Source organism: Uloborus diversus, chromosome 10 (assembly GCF_026930045.1).
Source record: "Uloborus diversus isolate 005 chromosome 10, Udiv.v.3.1, whole genome shotgun sequence".
Taxonomy (NCBI): domain Eukaryota; kingdom Metazoa; phylum Arthropoda; class Arachnida; order Araneae; family Uloboridae; genus Uloborus; species Uloborus diversus.
This window is the reverse complement of record NC_072740.1, coordinates 73,633,246-73,655,248: the sequence shown is the minus strand read 5'-3', so window position 1 is coordinate 73,655,248 and position 22,003 is coordinate 73,633,246. Positions and strand designations below refer to the sequence as shown.

Sequence of the window (22,003 nt, the reverse complement as noted above, 5' to 3'; positions counted from 1 at the left end):
CCGTGAGATTGCCTCTTTGCAATTCAGAAATCCTGCGGGATTGGAAACCCTAATTGCATAACTCACAAAAAGGAATACGAAACACATTCACGACGACATACATACTTCGACGGCATGAACGAAATACATTCTTGGGGAAAGTTTTATTGTTGATGACTTTTAACATTTACATCGCAGTAAAATTAAGGTTCGCTATTTGCAATTATACATTAACACGAAAACTACTTCTCAATTGAATGAAGAGTTCCATAAAACATCTGATAACCTTTTTTTCACAGTAAATTTATCAAAAAACTGCGTCCGAAGTATATGTCGTCAGTAAAACTGACTCTGTATAAGAAATTTCGTGCTTCCAGTTCTTACCTTTTTATCGGGAAGTAAGCCACACACATACGCAATACTATTTTACCATATGTATAAATCTTTAAAAAATGTTATTATGATCTCAATAGTTTTATCGCGTGATACAAAAAAAAAAAAAAAAAAAAAAAAAAAGGAAATGTATTATCGATTGCATATAGTGAAATAAATAACGAACGTTTTTACCCTTGCTGAAATTTCTTGATTGTTTGAATATCCTTAAAGTAGGGGAGACCGGGGTTAGTTGTGCCAGAGGCAAGTTGTGACATTAAGCCTCCTGACTGAGCCAATAGGTTTCAACATCTGTCGTGTCTTGTGAGTGAGCAGGTTGATAGTCTCAGTGTCTTATGTAAGTTTGGAAGTAGAGCATTGGACTGTTTTTAAGATATTTATCGTGTTTTCTACAGCAAAAGTAAATTTTGTGACAATTTCTTACATAATATGCACATGTTGCAACGTATTTGTACGCATTTTTTGTGTGTCACAATGTGCCTCAAGCATGTTACTACTAGCCCCACTACGGGGCAAGTTGAGACAAACTTAGAGGCTACGCAAATTCCATTTTATGTCATGAAAAACGTTTAAAATGTTGATAATTGTTTTATAAATATATTGCTCAAGATTTGCTCCCATGATATGATGCACTAAATGTTTCACATCAGTTCAAATCAAACGGTAATATCAAAAATGACCAAAATGTCACTACTAGCCCCGGTCTCCCCTACATTTAAATTATAATTTCAGTAATTATTTAAAATTTCTTTTTTCACCTCTAATGCAAAAATGCGCACCTTCATGAAAAAAATCATACTAAGAGAAAAAGTTAAGATTAAAAGTTCCGTAACATTGTAATTAAACATGCTGCAGTTTTATATGGCTAAAATGAGGAGCTCGAAACTTCATTCTATGAGTCCAATATAAAAAAATACGCAACCATTTTTAATTATGTTAAAAACATTCAAAACTTTAATTTAACGAAATTTTCCAAACATAGTCCAGTATCTCAAAATTAATGAATATTTATTGCTTTGAAATGGTTATAAAATGAAGAAACTTCTTTTTCTCGGTCAATACTTCAAAAGGCAACTTTTTTCAAAGGCGTTTCTCGCAGTATTGCTTGGAAAATTTCCAAGAAATCCCTCGTTTTGAAAGAGGGGGTCTAGAAATATTTTTTTTTTTGAACCCAAAGGAATAAATTTGCAAAAACTTAAATTGACTTTACGAAATCTCATCTTAAAGATAGCTTTGGAAAAGGGTATTTAAAATTTTTCTTCTTAGCACTATCCGAAGTAGATTCGGCTTTAAGATTAATTATTTGATAATATTATTTAAATAAGAGTTACAATAAATTTGGGAACGATCGAGATCGTAGAAATTCAGGGAGGCAATAAAATTATATACATTCTGATATATGTCTTTAATAATAGTTGGAAGTAAAGGATTGCTCGAAGGAAGGGGAAAAGGAGCTTACACAGGCACATCTTAAGCAAAGTCGTAACAATCTGTCAGTTACAGTCTTTCGTAGCATCTTCTCATTACCAGGGCCGGCTCTAGAAGTTTTTTGGCTTATTTTAAACTCATCGATCATACTGTCAGTCAGGGGCGGACTGGCCAGGTCGGCTAGTCGGGGATCCCCGACTGGGCCAACCACCGAGTGGGCCATTTCAAGAATATTTTTTACTGAACTTAATACATTTAAATTCACATAATATTTTAATATGTGATTTAAAAAAAAATAAACATGTAACTTGTTTACTGTATGTGAAAAAAGCGTTTGGAAACAGGTTTATTTTTTTCCATCCTAAACAGGGACCAAAGTACATAGCCGTAGTCCACACGTGCGAATGCTTTCCTCTTTTATCAACTTTCTCTCTAGTTTTTAGAGCTCTGGGGGCCGTGGCTCTCACATTGAGGAAACGGGAGGGGGCCAGAGAAACTGGGGTCCAACGCGACCTGAAAAAAAAGCCCGGGACGAGCAAAGACCGTTAAAAACTTATATTTGTACGTCTATTAACAAAAATTTTTAGGTGCTTGCACCATTAAACAAAGCGGCCCCAGCCCTGCTATTAATGCGTGGGCCATGCTTTGGGGCGTTGATACATGAGTAGGGGCATGCACAAGAGAAGGGGGGGGACACCTGTTGGCCCGATTCCGAGCTTGAAGGGGGCCCCGAGAGGAGTAAAATATATGTAAGGGCGTACGGGTAAACAAGATGGTACTTTAGGTATGAGGTCCCTTTGTAGTCCTAAAGTCACCAACGATAGTCGTCAATTGAGGACTTTGATGCAAGAACAAGTTATGTCAGGGTTGTAAGAGTTTCGGCCAGTGGTGGTTTTAACCATGGATAAAACCGGTTTAAACCGGCCGGGAAAAAATCAGTTTTATCCAGTTTTGGCCACTTAGATAATTATCAAATTTTAAATGAAAACCAAACAATAATTTATTAAAAAGAAATGCAAAACAAACCATAATCAATCATCTTTCATTATTTATCTAAATAGTATGTTTTACAGTTTGTAGAAATTACAGCATGTTTAGAAGATAAGGTTTACATGAAAAATGTGCAGTAACATTAAAAAAATAAGAGTGAAACATTGACATTTTGAATAGATAGATTTTAATTCTCACACACAAATGTACAAAGTATTTGAAAGTATCTCAAGTAATTTTGAAGAATAAATAAGAGAGAGAAAAGAAAACTTCTTTTAGAAACATGTAAAGGCATTTTTTTAAAACAAAACTAAAGGTACAGGGGGGGGGGGGGAACACTTTTGAAAATTAAAAAGCAACACTACTGAAAAGTTACTATATTTATGTTACAGGCTGTTTTGTGTTCCTTAGGTTTTTTGTTTTAGTTGTGAGCAATTTCAGTTATTAATTTTGAAGAAAGTTGAAATTTGTTCACTACTATTGTTATAAAAATGTAAATTACTTCACTTATATTATATTTAATTAACTAAAATTGCTGTGCTTAATTAAAAAACTGCCAACAGATTTATTAGTTGCAAAACACACATCTCTCACATACATACAAATTAGAAGTGTATTTTCATGTAATTTAGTTTTGGCCATTTCTATGGTGGTTAAATCCAGTTTTGGTCGGTTTTAACCGGTTTTAGCCAGTGGCTTGGATAAAATCAGTTTTTTTCCGGCCAAAACTTAAATCCTGAGTTATGTCCAAACTACTCCTTAAAAAAAAAAATCCTTTTTTGCGTATAAGGAATATAGATGTTCCGATTGGTGCAACAACGCGACACAAATATAAGATCAGACCTCTACTTTGTAGGGTCTGGTGGGGGAAAGTGGTCAATGGGGTAAAGTGGTCATTCGTCAGATAAATGACTATAGCTTTTAAATAAATGTTCGAATGAACGTGAAAATTTTACTTTAGGATAGGGCAGTTAGAAACTACATTTTGAATACAAAATTTCACATCTGGCAAAATTTTATTTGGTAAAATAAAATACTTTGTGTGAATATGAAAAATTTCAAAATCTGAACACCTCTTTTAACTTTCTTGGAAAATTTTGTTTGTTAGAATTATGAACAGATTGACTGCACAGAAAGCTTCCTACATGTCTCAATAACTCTTACTCATTAGCAGTTAACTGAATCTATTTTGGTTAATTTTTCAGAACAATTTAAGTAAGATGGGGTAAAGTGGTCATAATATTAGGCTTAACGAATATTGTCCTTCTAACGTCACGTAATCTTTAAGTATGAGACAGACACAAATGAAATATTAATTCTACTTAATATGTATTGTTTTTACAGTAAACAGGGTTAAATATACGAGTATATGCGTATGCATGCGCATATACTCGTGTAGGCAAGTATACATACGCATGCACATAAATGCACCAATAAACGCGTAGTATATGGGTATCTGCAAGTATTTTTTGTCTATAAAGGTATACGTTCGACTATACACGTATATACCCGCTTATACTCATATATATACGAACACTTATTTTCTCAGGTAGACACGTATATATGCGTACGTACTCGATCCTCGAGTAGACACTTACACACAAGCATATGATATACACGTATACAGGGTAAGATTAAACTCTTGGGCAAATTCTTAAAAGATGTAAGAGGGGAGTAGAAAAAACAAGAATCATAAGAAACATATGGTCACAAACACAACGCTGACGCGCTACATGCACGCAAAGTCAGAAACTGAGGGATGCAAAACAGGTCACAAATTTATTACACAAAGACAATTTTACACAACATTTTAGATCTTAAGAAAGTGTTAAAGTGATTGATAAACTTTGTGGCCAGTTGCTGTAATACATGCATCGAAATCACAAAGCACTCTCTGTTGCAATAATGAGACTTTTGAAAAACTTTTATCAGTCGCTGTGCCTTTGTTGCGATGCGTGGATTAGAGCTACTATAGGCCGTAACTTTAACATCTGCTCTAAATATTTCTTAAAAACTAAAATGTTGGTTAAAATCATCTTTTTTTTTTCTTTTTTTTCCAATTGGGTTGTACAAGAGACCCACCTGAAGAGGCGTCTGGGCCATAACCAGACCTAGTGCGCTCCCCTACAATGCATCAGTTTTTTATGTGTCACCATTTAGGCGCTGATGCATATGACACAGTAGTTTTTTTGATGCCCAATTTCCACCAGGTGGAGGTACCTCGGCTCTCTTTGATGCGAAATTGCACTAGGAGTTTAATTTTTTCCTAGGGAGTTCGAAGCCAAACGAATACCCTAGGGATCTTTTACATGCCGCATAATCAATCGACATGTGCGCTGATGATTTTCTTCATGTTGAAAATCCACCGACCGGCATCCCCAGTTCAGAGCCCGGGTCCACAGACCTGCAAGGCATGTTTGTGTGAAAAATTTGTGGCCTGTTTTGCATCCATCAGTTTCTGGCTCAGTGTGCATGTAGCGCGTCAGCGGCCATAATTTCATTATGATTCTTTGCTTCGTATCCTCTCCTCTCACACACCCCTTTGGTTTTTGCCCCAGGCCTTGGATTCACTCTGTTAGCATATATGTATATTAGGGGATATACCTGAGTATATATGTATTGATATAAACGTAAATGTACGTATATACGTCTATACTGGTACTTAATCGTGTTTGCACGTAAACATTCGTATATACTCGTTGCTTCCATATATATGTACGTGAGTAGACATGTGCAAACACGCACTGGATATATCCACGGAATAAGTCGTGTATACCCGTAAATGTATGTATGTATACCTATATATGCGTTATATATGTCTACTATACACGCATATACTCAGGTATGCATGTATATACTCGAGATACAAGTGCATACACGCATATGATGTTCGTTTATACGCGTATATACTTATATATACACGTGACACGTATGTACTCGTTTAAACACATGTACTGTAGGTAATCACGTATAAATGCTTATGTATACCCGCATATACTCGTGCATAGACTTGTAACTATAAAAGTAATCGAAATATACAAATATTACGGTTATTTATAACGGTTTTGTATCTAATTTAAACAGTGACCACTTTACCCCATGCTATGACCACTTTCCCCCACCCCATGGGGTAAAGTGGTCATAAATATATAGGGAAATGAAAGTGTTATAAAACTACTTAAAACAATATTTTTTCCCTGAAATTCTATGTACCGTGTTCTTTCATAATGTAATGTAAAATAACAACAAACAAAGTTGAAGTTTTTAAAGAATTTATTGTATTTATTATCCACCTAAGTTGAAAACCTACGATTTTATGACCACTTTACCCCACCAGACCCTAGTAAATAATGTGGGAAAGATATTAGAGCCTTTCTGTCGGACACTGATGTTATTTGTTGGTCTTACCAAAAATGAGTGAGTCTGGACTTACCTGTTTTTTGCATCAAAGCCCTCAATTGTGTTTTTCAGATTTGAATATCGAAAAATTGCCCAGACAAAGTCTTCGAACCTTCGCCGTTCCCTTAAAGTCACTAAAGATAGCTTAAAGATTCACTTATAGAAGTTTTCGTGGGAGAGCTCCGTAACCCTTTTATCTGCACTACAGCCTAAAATTTATTTCGCTTTCAGAAAAGGAAAAAATGCACAGAGGGAACTAGTGTTTCCCCCAGACCAAAAAGGGGCAGTGATGCGCTTTCAGATAAAAGGACACCATTTGAGCTAAGTTTTGTCAAATAAAAAAGGCGGTTCTTTTACTTTTTGGTATAGAAGGTACATGCAAAGTTCCTAGTGTTTTTAATAGTAATTATTTTTAAAATATTAGAAAGCTTTTTGGTGGTTAGTTTTAAAGGTGATGCAAAAAACATTCAGATATATTCCAATCAGGTTCTTGTGGATAGGTGATTGAAACAAGGGATTGACGTTTTAAGGACAGGCGTGTGGGAGAACGTTTTGAAAAAAATTTCGCTTTTGGGAAGTTTTGTTTAAATTTTTAAGGGGCAAGAAGGGTTGATTAAGTTAAAGGTCAGAGGTTAGCTTAAAAGTGGAAGGGCACGGCGCCCTCCTAAAAAATCTTGGGGTAAACCTGGCCCCTTTCCTTTTAATGTTTTCAAACATATTATAAGATTATGTTTTTAAAATTTCAATGTCGAAAAATTTCGAAGGAGAGTTGCCGGGTTCTCTATAGTAACTAAATGTAGTTTAAAATTGGATCAAGTACACTTCAATTGTCAAATGCTTCCAAATGAGATCACTGAGCATCCTACTCTCTCAAACGTGACCAAAGATAGTAGTTTGCATTTTTTAATATTTCAAAGTCGAAACGTTTTCGTAGAGAGCTCCCGATGCTTTCCTGATCCATTAATTTTATCAAGGGTAGCCTAAAATTGCATTTCTAAATCTTCCCATTTCGGAGAATTTCTAGGCACAGCCCATTCATGTTCTATTGTAAACAAAGATAGACTAAAATGGACTTGAATTTTGAAAAAAAAAAGTAAAAAAAAAAGTTGTGGGGGTAACCCTTTCTTTATAATCTTCTCTAACGTTACCGAAAATTGTAAAATTGAGGTTTTTGACTTCAACTTTGAAACTATCACTTGGAAGGGAACTAGAACCTCTTCTCCCGATTCTTTTCTCCTTAGGATTACATCGATCAACAAATTTCGAAAAATTTCCGGGGGGATTTACATGATTCCTCCCTTTCTTCGTGTTCTTCCTATGTTGCTAGTAAAGAAGCCTAAAGATCTATCTTTTCAGACTTATTACCATTAGTATCCTTCTTTCAAGGCACATAAAAAATGTGCCAGTGTTAGCTTTATTTTACGTTTCACAATTTTCTTTTCTTAGAACTTTAAAATTTGATTTAGAATTTAAGGGTCATTCTCCAGAATGTGTACTTTTTGAAAGATAATATTTTTGAACTTCAGAACTTTTTCTTTTCTTTTTTTTTCATTCTTACATGAATGTGTTACCTACATGAAGTAACCATAAACAATGGTACAGTGAAACCTGTGTAAGTTGACCACTTGCGGTGCACTACTTTAGTGGTCAACTTAAGCAGGTGGTCAACTTATGGAGGTTATATTATATGAAAAGATCTAATTCTGTACCTGAAAATAGCGGTCAACTTAGACAGGTGGTCAACTTTACAGGTTTTACTGTACAGCTAAATTCCAATTATTTGAAAAAAAAAAAAAACTTTATTGTTTGAAACTCCACTTTAATATCAAAGTAGTAATTTTGTTAATTGTGCAAACAATGAGCTATTTTAAAAATTAGTGTGAATCTAATATTAAATTCTTAATTAAAGTACGGCTAAAATTTTAGTTCTCCTCGTTAGTTCTGATTTCTGTTAAAAAATAGTATAGTATCAAAAGATTGCCAAATTAGTAAATTTGAGAATATACTGGTACTTTAAAATTTTGGTAAACACTAAAATTGATGTATTTCTCCTCCAGCATTTATTTTCACCTCAGAAATAATGACATTGATGAGGTCTGTCACAGGGATGAGATTCACGGAGGTGTGGAATTTTCCATTAATATAGGCCTAATGGATACATTTTTCTGGGAAAGAAATTTTTTCTTCATTGCATATGTAAAGCATATGAAAACGTGTGCACTTCTTTTTTGCACTAATTTACATTAATGAAATTCAAATTCACGTAGGTGAGAGTTCGAATAACCAAACTTGGTTTTTAAAACGAAATTTATATATCTACTTGTTTTTTAACAAAAATTTCACAACTTCTTTATGGCTAGAAATAAATAAAGGCTCCCTTGTATCATGGAAAATCAAATGTGATATCATTGCTACCATCTGTTGATGAGAAATAGCATTTTGTCTTTCGGTAACGGAGGTGAGAATTTATTGTGTGACGTCATTCCTCATCCTACTAAAACGAACTAAAAAACAATATTAAAAATTTAAATATACTTAAAACAATTAGTATTTGAGACACTTGTGAAATGAATAATAAATAAATAAGTATATACGTTTAATTAAACAATTTATTAATGCAACATAAACAGTCACATGCCACGAAGGTGAGAGTTCACATGTTGTGAGACAAAAATATTTTTAAATAAAAGTTATCATTAAAAAACTGTTGGCAGGTTTAAACAAATATATTTTTCATGAATTTAAAAAACATTGCTAAATGAATTGTTCCTTAAAGTTTTTACTGTAAACGGCGTGTGACTGAAAAGCTACACTTTTTGAAGTATGACCCTTAAATAGTACAGTGCAATTAGACATAAACCTCTACATCCAAAGTAAAAGTTTGCCGTCAACTCCAAATTGTTGTATACTGTCCACATATTGTTTGGTAAAAAGTTACACCGTTTTCGGCGTCGGGTTGGGGGGGGGGAGGGGGGAAGAAGTTGGTAAATCAGTAGTTTTATCAGTTTTTTTGGAAATATTTAAAAAACTATGGCGTTTAGCGCAAAAAGTGCAATATGCAAAATCATCTAGACTAAATTACGAACAAAATGGTTCTAAGCATTATTTTGTTAAGTGAACGGTTTCAGAGTTAAGGCGGGTGTAAAAGTAGAAACTTTTCGCATTTTTAAGATTTTTTGGAAAATGAAATTTTAACTGCTACGTAAACAGAAATAACTAAACAATTTTATTAAAAAGTAATACTGTATAATCGTTTTCTAGTCTAAAAGAAACTAAGAGGCACCACATGGGGTTAGAAACGTAGAAATACTGGGAACGAGAACCGATTTTCTGCAATTTGCGTGAACTGTGATAAAGCACTTGAAGTTAAATTATTATGTAGCTTTAAAAAAGATTGAGAACAAAACTTTCAGAGATACACTTGAAAAGAAAGTTAGCTGTTCAGTCTCTAGCCTCTATTACCAAGTCTATGACAATTAACAAGACCACTGTATGTGTGAACCCTAATACCAGGGATGTTTGTGATCCGAAATTTCAGAAATTTCCGAAAATTTTGAGTTGACAGCACATTCTAAAACTGAAAAATTATTTAAAAAAAAAACTTTAAAAATAATTTTTATTAATGATTTAAATGATTTTTCATGTGCATTTGAAGATTTGTAACTGGGGAGGGGGAAGGGTTGAGCTTCCTCATAGTTTCAGAAAATTTTACACTGCCTTCAGAAAATTTTACTTGAGTCCACGTGCACCCCTGCCTTACTCTCTCACATCGGATGGTGTGCACTGTAAGAAAATATGAGAGATTTTAAGAAATGCTGTCGAACCTGCTTAGGTGAATAGCCATTTTGCCACGAAAAAATATTCTAATAAGTGGGATATTCCAAAAACCGGAATAAAAACAAAACATTACATTGGTTTGGTACATTGAAAATGTATTACATTAAGCGAGATATTCTAATAAGCGGGCTCGATTGTATTTTAATTTGAATTATGTGCATATCCTCCACCCTTGTTCGACGAATCTGGCTTGATAAGGAAGGGGAGCAAATCAATGGTGTCTGTTTTGGTTCCAGATTCAAATGAATCATAGGTCACCCCAGATTTAGAAAAAGCGTCCAACATCATTGATGAAGATCACCTTCTTCATCGTGTTTTCTGACGTTTCCCAGCTACCTTCAAACAGATTTGCGAGCAATACATAAATTACGTAATTGCTCATTATAGGCCAGCAACTTGTTTTTGATGAATACGAGCAAGCAACCACAAAAGATGAAGAACAATTACGTAGATCACGTTCTACCACTAATTTTGAAGTCAAAATTGAAGACTCAATCGATGTAACTATCAACCAAAGTGAATTTCTAGCTAACACTAAGAACAAAATGGGCCTTATTTCTCTCCTGACAAGAGGCGGTTACACAGTTCATCAAGAATCGGGTGACGCTGACTTATTAATAGTTTTAACAGCGATTGATGAAGCTAAAAATGGAGTTGAAGCTTGTGTGATCGGTGATGACATGGACTTACTAGTCTTGTTGAATGTTCACACACCATCAGAAAACAAATTGAAAACGGTGGTACCAAAGAAAGGCAATCAGCAGGAGAAGGTGTGCACTGTTTCATACATTCAGCGAAGCATTGGAGATATGAAGGGTGTACTCTTCGCAATATACGCCTTCACAGGATGTGACAATGTACCGTCTTTCTACAAGAAGGGAAACATTTCACCATCTAGGAAAGTGTAAGCCAAAAACGCTCTTCGTACGAAGCTTCTAAGTCTTTAACGATTCCAAAGCTGACCCCAGTTCAGTGGTTGACTCAGGAAAGTATTTCTTTCTTGCGATGTTTGGAGCAAAGAATACTGAAGATCTAGATAGCTTCCGCTACTAGTATTACTTGCAGGCTATTGCAAAGCAGCCCATACATTCATTGTTCACACACACACACAAGTTGGCTTACCCCCACTTCAGCTGCTACCAGGCAGCATTCATATAGAACCTACCACCAGGTTCAGCAGCGGCTGGATGCGCGTTTACAAAGCCGAATGCGTCCATAACTGCGAGTGCAGAAATAGTGGTCTAAACTGCTCAAGCATGTGCAGTAATTGCTCAGGTCTAAGAAGTAATAACAGGGACACTAATATCATAGACGAAGATCTAGAAGAGGACGGTGCTATGTTTGAAGAGGACTGAATACTGATGAATACTTTACATCAATATGTCAGATTTAACGTAATACAGTTTTATTAAATATTACTATTGAACTTATTTTACGAACTTCAAAAAGTTTAATAAAATATGGTTGCAATATACAGGCAAATATGCTTACTTTCTAAAGAAAAACTTCATAAGCTGCACTTATAAAAATGTTATCATTAAAAATGATATAACTATGAATCATAATTATTATGAATTTTTATAATTTAAAAACATCTATGTTTAAAATATATTCATTCTTATTGCGGCATTGTCTACAGAAAGTTTGGGTTTCTCCGTGCCGCAGATTTATATAGCCACGGTCCATGAATGCTTCCTTTCCCTTAAAAGTAGAGCCCTTTGAGTAGGTGGTGAGGTTGTCGTTCCTTCAGGGGCTATTCACAAACATACCACCGGCCCCATAAATCGCAATTTGCTTTTACAAAACACTCCTCATACAAAAAATTAGTTTCCTGAGTGATAATGAATATTTTTTCCGAAAAATCTAAAAAAATACGAAAAATTTCAATATTTCACCTGCCGTAACTCTGCAATCATTCACTTAACAAAATAATGTTTAGGACCATTTTGTTCGAAATTTAGTGTAGATTATTTTGTATATTGCACTTTTTGCGCTAAACACCATAGTTTTCTAAATATTTCGGAAAAACTGATAAAAACTACTAATTTATCAACTTCTTCCCCCCCTCCCCCCTAAACCCGACTCTGAAAACGGTGTAACTTTTTGCCAAACAATTTGTGGACTGTATAGAACAATTTGGAGTTGACGGGAAACTTTTACTTTGGATGTTAAGGTTAGGCCTTTTTTTGGTCTATTTGCACCGTACTATAAAGGAAAATAAGAATTATAGCTTTAGTTTAATGTATTTGCTCGACTCGGAAGAATCGATATCTGTTATTGTTAAATTTAACTTTTTTAATTTATAGAGGTGGGCCAAAATATGCTTTTGCCGACTGGATAAAAGTCAGCCAGTCCGCTCCTGCGTCACTTATTGCTTCAATTTGTGGCGCAAAAAAAAAAAAAAAAAAAAAAAAAAAAAAAAAAAAAAAAAAACCTAATGAACGAATTTGAGTTTTTTATTTTCTTTCTTTTTTTGCTTCCATACATTTTGCCATCATGAAATTTGCCACTCCTAAAATCTGCTGCCCTAGGCGGTGGCACAGGTCGTCTATCTCCCCCCCCCCCCAGGAGCCAGTCCAGCCCAGAATGTTTTCTGCTGAAATAATTTATTAAGTACTGAACGGACAAAAACCATGACGTGACGTCTTGCGCTTGATCTTCGGTTGGCACATGCCGTTGTTTTTTATTTAAGAAATTGTAAGCAAATCTTGCGTTACAAAATTTAGATCTGAAGGCTGTCTCAAATAAAAATGTGCACATCATTTCTCAAGGTTATATTAGACAGTCTATTTATATAAAACAGCGTTGTGATGTAAAGTATTCAAAAATTTTAGAAGCATTTTAGTGAGCGTAATTCAGCAAGATGCTGTCCAGAGCTGCAGAAAGTGCAACAACAATGATTTAAGAAGTTCCAGTTTTTTTGAAAAAAAAAAAAAAAAAAAACGGAAGAGAACACTGTATTTATAAGAAAATAAAACTCTATGATGTTTGGAAATAATTACCGGAAAGTTTTTCCTTGGGTTGCAAGCAAACAAAAGGAAAATAAATGATTTGTTTGTAGAATTTATTATCGACCTCTTTGACATAGTTCATCAACGTATCTCGGGACAGATGAAAAATGAAGAGAATAATGTATTTGAAATGCTTCTGCCTCAAAAAAGACGACCGAGCAATATGATTAATACAAATAAAATACTAAACCTGATTGCAATGGATGAGTCCAGAATAAGAATAATTTTGAAGAAATGGAACTATCATATTATACGAGGCAGTGAGAAGCAAAGGGATGTAAGTGGGCATTTTCAAGTTTTGAGTAAAATGACTTTAAAGATAACATCCTAGGTAGGCTTTCACGGAATTTTTTTTCTAAATCATGCTATACAGCTATATCAGGGCTACTAGTACTATCTCGTGCCCCAACACAGAGAAGAGGTTCTCTATCATTTGTACTGGTTATCTCCAAAATTTTAATTTTTCCACTTACATTCCTTTGCTTCTCACTACCTCATATGATGCAATAAAAACTCCTTGCCGCTTAAGCAGTGATGAAGGAAAGACCTAGAAATACCCTTCTGGCATGAATGAGCAAAATCAGCTACTACCAGAACAACAGTGGCTTTTACAGAAAATTTAGGCACTTGAAAAGTTTTTTACTTCTTCTTGTCTTTTGATGGCGTAAAATTACTGAAGGAAATGAGGTTCACGCATTGATTAATGGTACAAACTTTTGCAAGTGATGTTAAGGTATGAAATGAAACTCCCCTGGAACACCTTCCAAAGAATTATAGGGAAGTGGGACACATAGACATTCAGCACATAATTGACCAAAAAGACGACCCAGAATTATGTAGCACGGGGATGGAAATTTGCTCTCAGCATTTTGAGATGTTGAAAAGAATAATCAACAGACAGGAAATAACAGCAAATTTTCAAGGCAGGAAGCAATGGATGGAAATGTCCCTGAAATTCCATAATCTTCAGCAGAAAAGCAAGTTTTGGCTGTTCCCCAAGAAGTAGAGAAGCGGGGTATAACAGATAAAATTTAAACACTTTGCTGCGATTCGGTAGCAAGCAACATATTAGGTCATATAACTGTCATATGTTTCATTGTAGATAAATTGCTTAATCGAAATATTTTGTTCCTTCCTTGTCGGCATCATATTTTGAATTAACTTTAAGGGGTTGCTTTCACTTGCTGATGAGTACAACTTCTAATGAAACTTTCCAAAAGATTTAAAGAAACCAAAAAAAAAAAAAAAAAAAAAAAAAACAGTGGTGAACACACTTGTACAAGTTGTATCGTTGAAATACCTGGTAATAGACACTCTAAAATTCTTGAATTTTCTAAACAGAAACTCTACCAAGGGGAAAAAAAAAAAAAAAAAAAAAAAAAAACAAGATCAAGAAATTTATTCATTAGAGTTGGAGTTAACTATGAAATTTCCTACCGGTGTTCCAAAGACCGAAATTGTATCATTCCGCATTCTAGAAATAAAGTAATTAATGCTATAAGGGGATGTTAAAGACTGTTTATGTACCCAAAATTTACTTACTTCAAGGTCAATTTTAACAATCTGAAGGAGAACTTTTTTTAAAAGTATGTATTTTTCTTGAGTGCATTCTTGAGTCTGACTTCTATCATGAAAATCATTTAAAGCACCATATCATGATTATTTATTCACTTCTCAAACTATCAGTTATCAGGATATTGATTCAGAAATCTTCAAGGTTGTTCAGAAGAAAATTGAAAACCAACTTTTTACTTAAACGCTAATATCGCGGCTGTATCACTTATGCATGACAATATTTCTCCCAAGGTTAAAACAAGTATGACTTACGTGAAGATGAAAGCAGAGAAAAATTTAAGAATAAAATAAAGAAAAAAAATCAACAAAAGAGGTGCACTCTGCCACAAAACAATATTTTTCGTTTGTAAACAACGAGTTCTCTTCTTTTTTAAGTTCCGTTAAAACATTTTCTACACGAGATTTTCTATCAAAATTATTTCATCAACAATGGCCCTTCAAAATTGAAGGGTGATCCTGCCTAAAAAAATGAAATTGAAAAACTTGATAAAATAGTTGTTGTGAATGATACTGCAGAAAGAGGTGTCAAACTAATTCAAGAATGCAATAATATTCTCACAAAAGATCACAAAAAAAACAGTTTATTATCCAAATACTTTGCTGAAGACTGGAAAATATCCTTTGCTATTATTACTTCACATAAGAAATATTGTTCAACGTTTGTTCGGTCAAATTATGTTCTGATTCTACATAAATTGTTGTTTCTCATAAAAATGTACTTATCTTAAATAAAATATTGCCTTATCGAAAAAAACCTCGAATATTTAAAATTTCTTGATGTGATTTTAGGGATTGATCTAACTTTTAGGTTCTTGAAGTGCTTCTAGAAGATTTCCAAGTGACGTGAATTTTTTGTTGATTGGAGCAAAGTTAGAAAAAGTTAGAAGGAGGGAGAAATTGTATATTTCCTTTCGGAAATTATATATATATATATATATATATATATATATATATATATATATATATATATATATATATATATATATATATATATATATATATATATATATATATATATATATATACAGGTAGTTATCAAAATAATGGAAACACCTGAGAATAAAAGTGACATTTTTGAATGTGTTTTGTAAGTAATAAAGAATAAAAAATTAGATGTCTGTTTTTTTTTAAATAAATAGCAATGTACATATTATGGTACTATTTGGTGGTTTAACGGAAATTCTGGAAGTCTTGGATTTTTTTCAAGCACGTGAAATGTCGGACCTCTCAAATTTTTAAAGAGGACAAATTGTTGGCTAAAAATTGTTAGCAAAATCTAGCTGAAGCAAGTGTAACTGAAACATTTCAACTTTTTGGCGCATTTAAAAGTACAGTATCTAAAGTCATGACAGCATACACGCAGCGCGGTAAGAGAAGCTCGGCAAAGCAAAATAGTGGGCGGAAAGAGAAGCTCAGTGAAATAAACCGACGGGTATTAAAGTGAATTGTAATGTGTAAAAAGTCAATAACAGCAGCAAAAATGACCACAGAACTGAATCACCATATAGAATCACCAGCGTAAGCGATTAAAGTTAGAAGGGCAACTTTATGAACAGAACATTTACGGAAGAGTAGCGATTTCCAACATTTTTTCCCAAGTGTTTCCATTATTTTGATAACTACCTCTAGTCGCGCAAATTAGAACAGTTCTCATTTTGGTCCAAGAACTTATCAATTTTTACAGTTAAAAGAAAATAAATTTAACATTCACACATAAAGATTCCCATTTTAGTTTCACGCAATTTCTTTTTCAAGAATGTAAAAATATTGATATACACTTCAGAAAGCATCGACTTACATCAGGCGAGTTAAACATCTTGAAAGCATTTTCTGTAGCAACTTCACTACCGTTACTATGACTACATTTAATAAAATTAATACTGACGTATTTTAAGAACAGAAAGTCGCCCCGATTCACAAGAGGTTAAAATGCACTTCATGCCATATGTTCTTTGTAAAGAAAAAATGTTTTCGAGATAAAAAAGTAAGTGGCTTTTTGATTTTATCTCAAGTTATATTTTGCTCGCTTTTTAGACTAAAGTTTAGCTGCAGCTAAATTCAAATATGATACCGTCATTGCTTTATCAAACTTATATATCTTGTCACCCACATGAATAGAGTAATATGTATAAAAAAATTTGCTTAAATTTAAAAACTGGCAGTTTTTTTTAATTTGTTCAATTTCTGATTACTTATTACAGCAGATAATTTACATTTAGACCATTTAAACTAAACAGTTTTACCCATGTTCTGATCAGCGGAACAAGTTATCCTTTCACAAAGTGAATGACCTTTCTGAAGAAATTAGAACTTTCATCTTAGGATTTTGATATTCAAGCGATGGAAATCTCTTACTGAAAGGCTTTTTTATTCAAACGTTGAAAGTACGTATACTGGGTTAGGAGCAAATGTGCATTTACTCAAAGTATTTCGGTTAAATTAACAGTAGTCCACGAAGTTCCATAAAATAATTCATTTCGACTAAGGAAACATTCTTTTAAATAGCACATTACAATATTTTATGTTGATTTTTGGTCCCTTATTTTAATAATATTTTAACGCTGTTTTACCATTTACGTTTTCCTTTTTAAAAAAATCACCTTTATAAGATTTTCATGATCATTTTCAGAGCTCAAAACGATTAATTCAGTTGGTCAGCATGGACAACTGAATCCGTTCTTAAAAAAGTTTTCTGGTTTAAGATATAAACATTTAGCTTTTTCTGTACTCAAAATTTTTCTGAAGATTTTTTGAGAAAACATCAAAAAATTTTGAAGCGTAAATTAATAATAATCTATATTAATAAAACAGAGAATATATTTATATGAGTGTGTGTGTATGTTCCTTATACAACTCCACAGTTTACGTCGGATCTCGACCAAATTTGGCAGAGACCCAAACTTGGGCACCCGGGACGGAATATAAGAGGGGGGGGGGGGGGTTCGAACGCCAAAAAAAAAAAAAAGAACCGAACCGTTCGAATTTTAATTTTAAAGACCGAAAATGTCATTAAATGGCTCTTTCTACCCAAAATTATTATCCGATTTCTTTGATTCAGGTCCCATTCGAAAGCCCGCGTAAAACACTCATGCAGTTCATTCAGTTCATTCGAATTTTTAAAAAAAAAAAGCTGTGAAATCACCGGGAAAAAATTAAAAAGCATCATTAAGCCTAATGAAATAGAAATTTTGTGTCAAAAATGTATCGTTTGCGCGATCCCATTTTAAATTAGCGTGAAGACAATTCAGAAGGTTGCCACTTTTTTTTCTCAACTGTGACTAAAAAGATTTTTTTTTTTGTTTTGAAATAAAAATTTTTCCTTTTGATTATTATTTGGCGTTTTGTCTTCTTTCTTCTTCTTTTCTTTAGGATTTTAGTCGTATTTATGGAGGGTTGCGTTTAATTTATTCAGGAATTTTAGATTTGATGTTTTCTTTTTTTTTGAGAATGATTGTTCTGATGGAAAATTTTACAGATTTTGTTTCTCTAATCGAAGCCTGATTGTTGAACACGCGTAACTTGACATAACTTTTTTTTTTAAAGGTAGACCGTGCAAAGCCGGACAATGCAGCTAGAATAATATAAATTAACAGTACGGATATTGGAAAGGATCTGCAAGCTCTAGATTACTCTAAAAAATATTTGATTCTTTTGAAAAGCAGCCTGCATGTTAAGCTGGTTTTACAGCAACATCGACAATTTCATCCATTCAGTAATTTCAATCTTTGATTTTTCCACAGAGCCACACAGACAAAAACCCTAAACGACGGAGGTTTGTTGCTGTTACTTTCCATCTCAAGCCAGTTTTACTCTACAACGGAAGCCCAATCACTGTCCTCGTGAAAATCATTTGACGGAATACTGAATTGCTCGTTAATCTAATAGAAATTTCCACAGTTGCACTTTCAAACAGCGTTAATTGTTAAATAGATGAATATTAAAACCAAGAAGATATTGGAAAATATCTGGAAACTCTACTTTACTATCAAAAATATTTTACTCTTTTTTAAAGCAGCCTGCATGTTAAGCTGGTTTTACAGCATCATCGACCATTTCGTCTCGGCACTAATTTTAATATTTGATCTTTCCACAGAGCACACAGGCAAAAACCCTAAACTATATTAAAACCAAGACCGTGACAATCTTTCATTGCAGCAATGTATAGGTAAGCACAATTCCGCAGTCACTTTTAAACATATCTAAAAGGGAGACCAACCTGTGAATGAACACTTAAGTGCAGTTTTATTTTCAAAAATTCTCAAAATTGTTAAAAACTGTTGCATTTAGCAAATGGCGGAAAAACATTTTAATTCTGTAGTGTATTTCCTTCTTCTTTTTTTTTAACTTGAGGACATTTTTTACTGCCAGGCTTTTGGATATGTTGAAATAAAAAATGTGTACCAAAGTAAATGAATCCCAAACATTTGCTAGTCGTATTCTATTTGGAAATGCACATAAAGAAGTTACTATTGCCAATTTATCTCGGTCAGAAGAATTAAATGAAAGAAAAAAAAAAAAAAAAAAAACTACCGAAGCATTATATATCTTTATTAAAAAAAAAAAAGAATGTGCTCCTCATTGACTTATAGGCGTACACTAACATTGAAAATAAGAAAATGCAATGGAATAAATATAGCACCCCTCGCTTCACCTACTAAGATCAGTAAAATAAGAGGTATTTCGTTATTAGTTTCATGAGAAAAACCATGGCTTGGCTACTTTTCAGGCACAATTCATCGTGATAGGAAGAGGCATGCATCACCGCAAAAGCGTTTAATTTACCTGTTGCACGTTTCGACTTAGAGGTGTTTCAGATTTTTTCATCTTAGTTGTAGGACCGTTGTATAGGATAAGGTAGCCATATTTCGTTCCCCTTAAAGCCCTGAATTCTTCTCTTCGGAAAGAGACGGATCGAGGGCTTTAGTTCCCCTAAGTTTCGACGGTCTGACACTAGGTGTCGCCACTGGTGATATTTTTTAATGGTTGCGGTCAAGAACAATACTTATTTGTCAAAGGTTCATGAGTCTGGTCTTTTGCGTTACATTTGGGAGCACTCGTAAATATTTTTTTTTTTTACTCTAAAAGAATGTTGAAGAAAATGTTTCTAGTTATCAAAGGGAAACAAGTTGTGATCAAGTAATGGTCAGGGGAAAAGATGTTTTAAAAATGTCACAATGAATCCATTTGCTGAAATTTTTCTGAAAATTAAGAAAACTACGCAGAACCATAAAGGAGTACATTTTGCTTGCAAAACTTTTCAACCGTTAAATGTCGGAAATTCATTTACTCGTACTCTGATGAAAGTTTCTATTTAAAAGATTTTAGCTAAAATGAAACATTCCAGCTTTTTCTTTACTTTAGTTTTCCTGCTGATTTCTGAAGTTAAACTATTTTGTTAATACGTTAACTGTTTATCAATGAAAACAATCTTAGCCAGTTTTCTAAAGATTCACCTATGCGTGCTTTAACGATCGCAAAATAACTGTACCAAAAATAACATACGCTAAAAGCAGCCAAAGGAAAAGGTACAGAATCATTTAGTGAGTGTATCAGTCTGTAAATACCTAGCATTCCTTTATTTACCCTATATAAAATTGTAAAAGAACCTGCTCTTGGGATCTCTTCAAATTTGAAGGTTAGTTTCAATAGAAGTAGAATCACGACTTCATTTTCTATCTATATTACTCCTTCATCAAAAATATTCTTAAGCACAATCTTATTTATTCCAAAATAAACTTAATTTCGTACTCATTCAGCTTTTTATTTAAGCGTTTCTTTGAAGTAAGCGTTGGATTTTCGCAAGTCAACCTTCATATTAGTCGCATTTATCGGTTACAGCTTCAGCTAAAATTTTTTAAAGAATACGTTTTCAACCATGTTGGTCAAACTTACAATAAGTTACTTTCTTAAAAATTGTTTTGATGAAAATTTTTTTTACCAAATATTTCCGGAAAAAAAGCGCCGATGTGAATGTTTCTCATAAATACAAATATTAAGTTTCATAAGCTCTCTAAACCTTGCTCTTACATTGAATTTATCGATTTATGAAGCACTGGTGAATGCACGTGATAGCACGAAAATATGTTTCCATTTTCTTCAAATATCACAACATCAATTTGCTTACTAATTAAATGCGTTTCGCCCTTTGGCTACAGAACTTGTCATTGTCCATTATCTCCAAATATGTTTACCGAAATTACCGTTTCGTTGTTTACAAATTACAGATTGCTTTTCAAATTTCGAGCTATTAGGTACTTATCCATTGTAACAGGTTAAAACATGAGTAAAAAACGCAAGAAAACTATGTTATCAATACTTATATTTAAAAAAACATTTTTACTAATCTTTACTTATGTTATGTAGGCGCAATAAATTAATCCGTTTAACACTAAAACATTTTGCACGGAAAATAAAAATTTGCTGTCAGATATCAGAAACGATTTTTTTAATTTCAAAAGAGGAAGGTAGTGTGATATTATTCTACAACATCATTCTATAGTTTACTCTATTTGAAATTCCCAAACTAAATTATTCAGAACAGTTACCACTTTTGTCATGATTTATGGATCCCCTTCTTATTAAAAACTAGATGGTTAACAATTACTGAAAACGTTCTTTGCTTTATCGTTTGCAGAATTAGTATGGCTACAATGAGTGATAAAAAAAAAGAAAATTTTATTTTGAGCAAGTCTCTTCTCTTCATAAGAGTTACCAATACTCCTCAAGCCGGATGTCCGGTTTGCTTTATGTGAAAGGTAAAAAAGCAAATTTGTCAAAAGAAAGAAGCATTTCAATGTTCTTACCTTTACCATTTGGTATGAGTTCAGGATCTTGAGACGTAGTTGCCCACAAGCTGTGCATCCGCTTTAGAGCATCATGTCTTTTCTCTGAACTCAGTTGCAAAGAGTGAGTTCTTTGAAGGACCTTGCTCTTCACAGATGGTGGACCTTGCTGTAACAGACATTAAGGCAAATTACCGAAAATGAATCAGTTAATGGAATTGTGAGTTACAATGCTTATTTTTAATTGTTGAAAAATATCTAAACTTTTGAAGCTAATGCTACTCTGTAAGTATTCTAAAATTTAGAGCTTTCAAAAAGTTAAATAATACAGTGTGGTAATCTACATTCCAATATGTTTGACCCTCAAATCTTTTATCATTTACTTACATAACTGCTGTTGCTTACACAACATTTGAATCGAAAAAGGTATTCCAGTATAGAAGCATCTGATATGTATATCATGAGTATAAGAGCAATTATACTACGCATGTGTTTCATATGATTAAAATGCCTCTGACTTTTCTTGTCCCTCACGCCCGGAAAACTTGCTGGGGGCTTGCAATGCATTGAAAATCAGACTCTGTTCTTGAAAGAATAGTGAATGTATTT

At 33.5% G+C, this 22,003-nt stretch overlaps 1 protein-coding gene across 1 annotated transcript in view; it reads right to left on the bottom strand.

The window, feature by feature from the left end:
- Nucleotides 1-21,540, bottom strand: part of LOC129231535 (uncharacterized) — a 242,663-nt gene extending 221,123 nt beyond the window's left edge. The window contains exon 1 of the mRNA XM_054865877.1: nt 21,416-21,540. Coding sequence (XP_054721852.1) covers nt 21,416-21,473 — 58 coding nt within the window. The 5' untranslated portion in view covers nt 21,474-21,540. The remainder of the gene's footprint in view (nt 1-21,415) is intronic.
- Nucleotides 21,541-22,003: the final 463 nt, after the last annotated feature.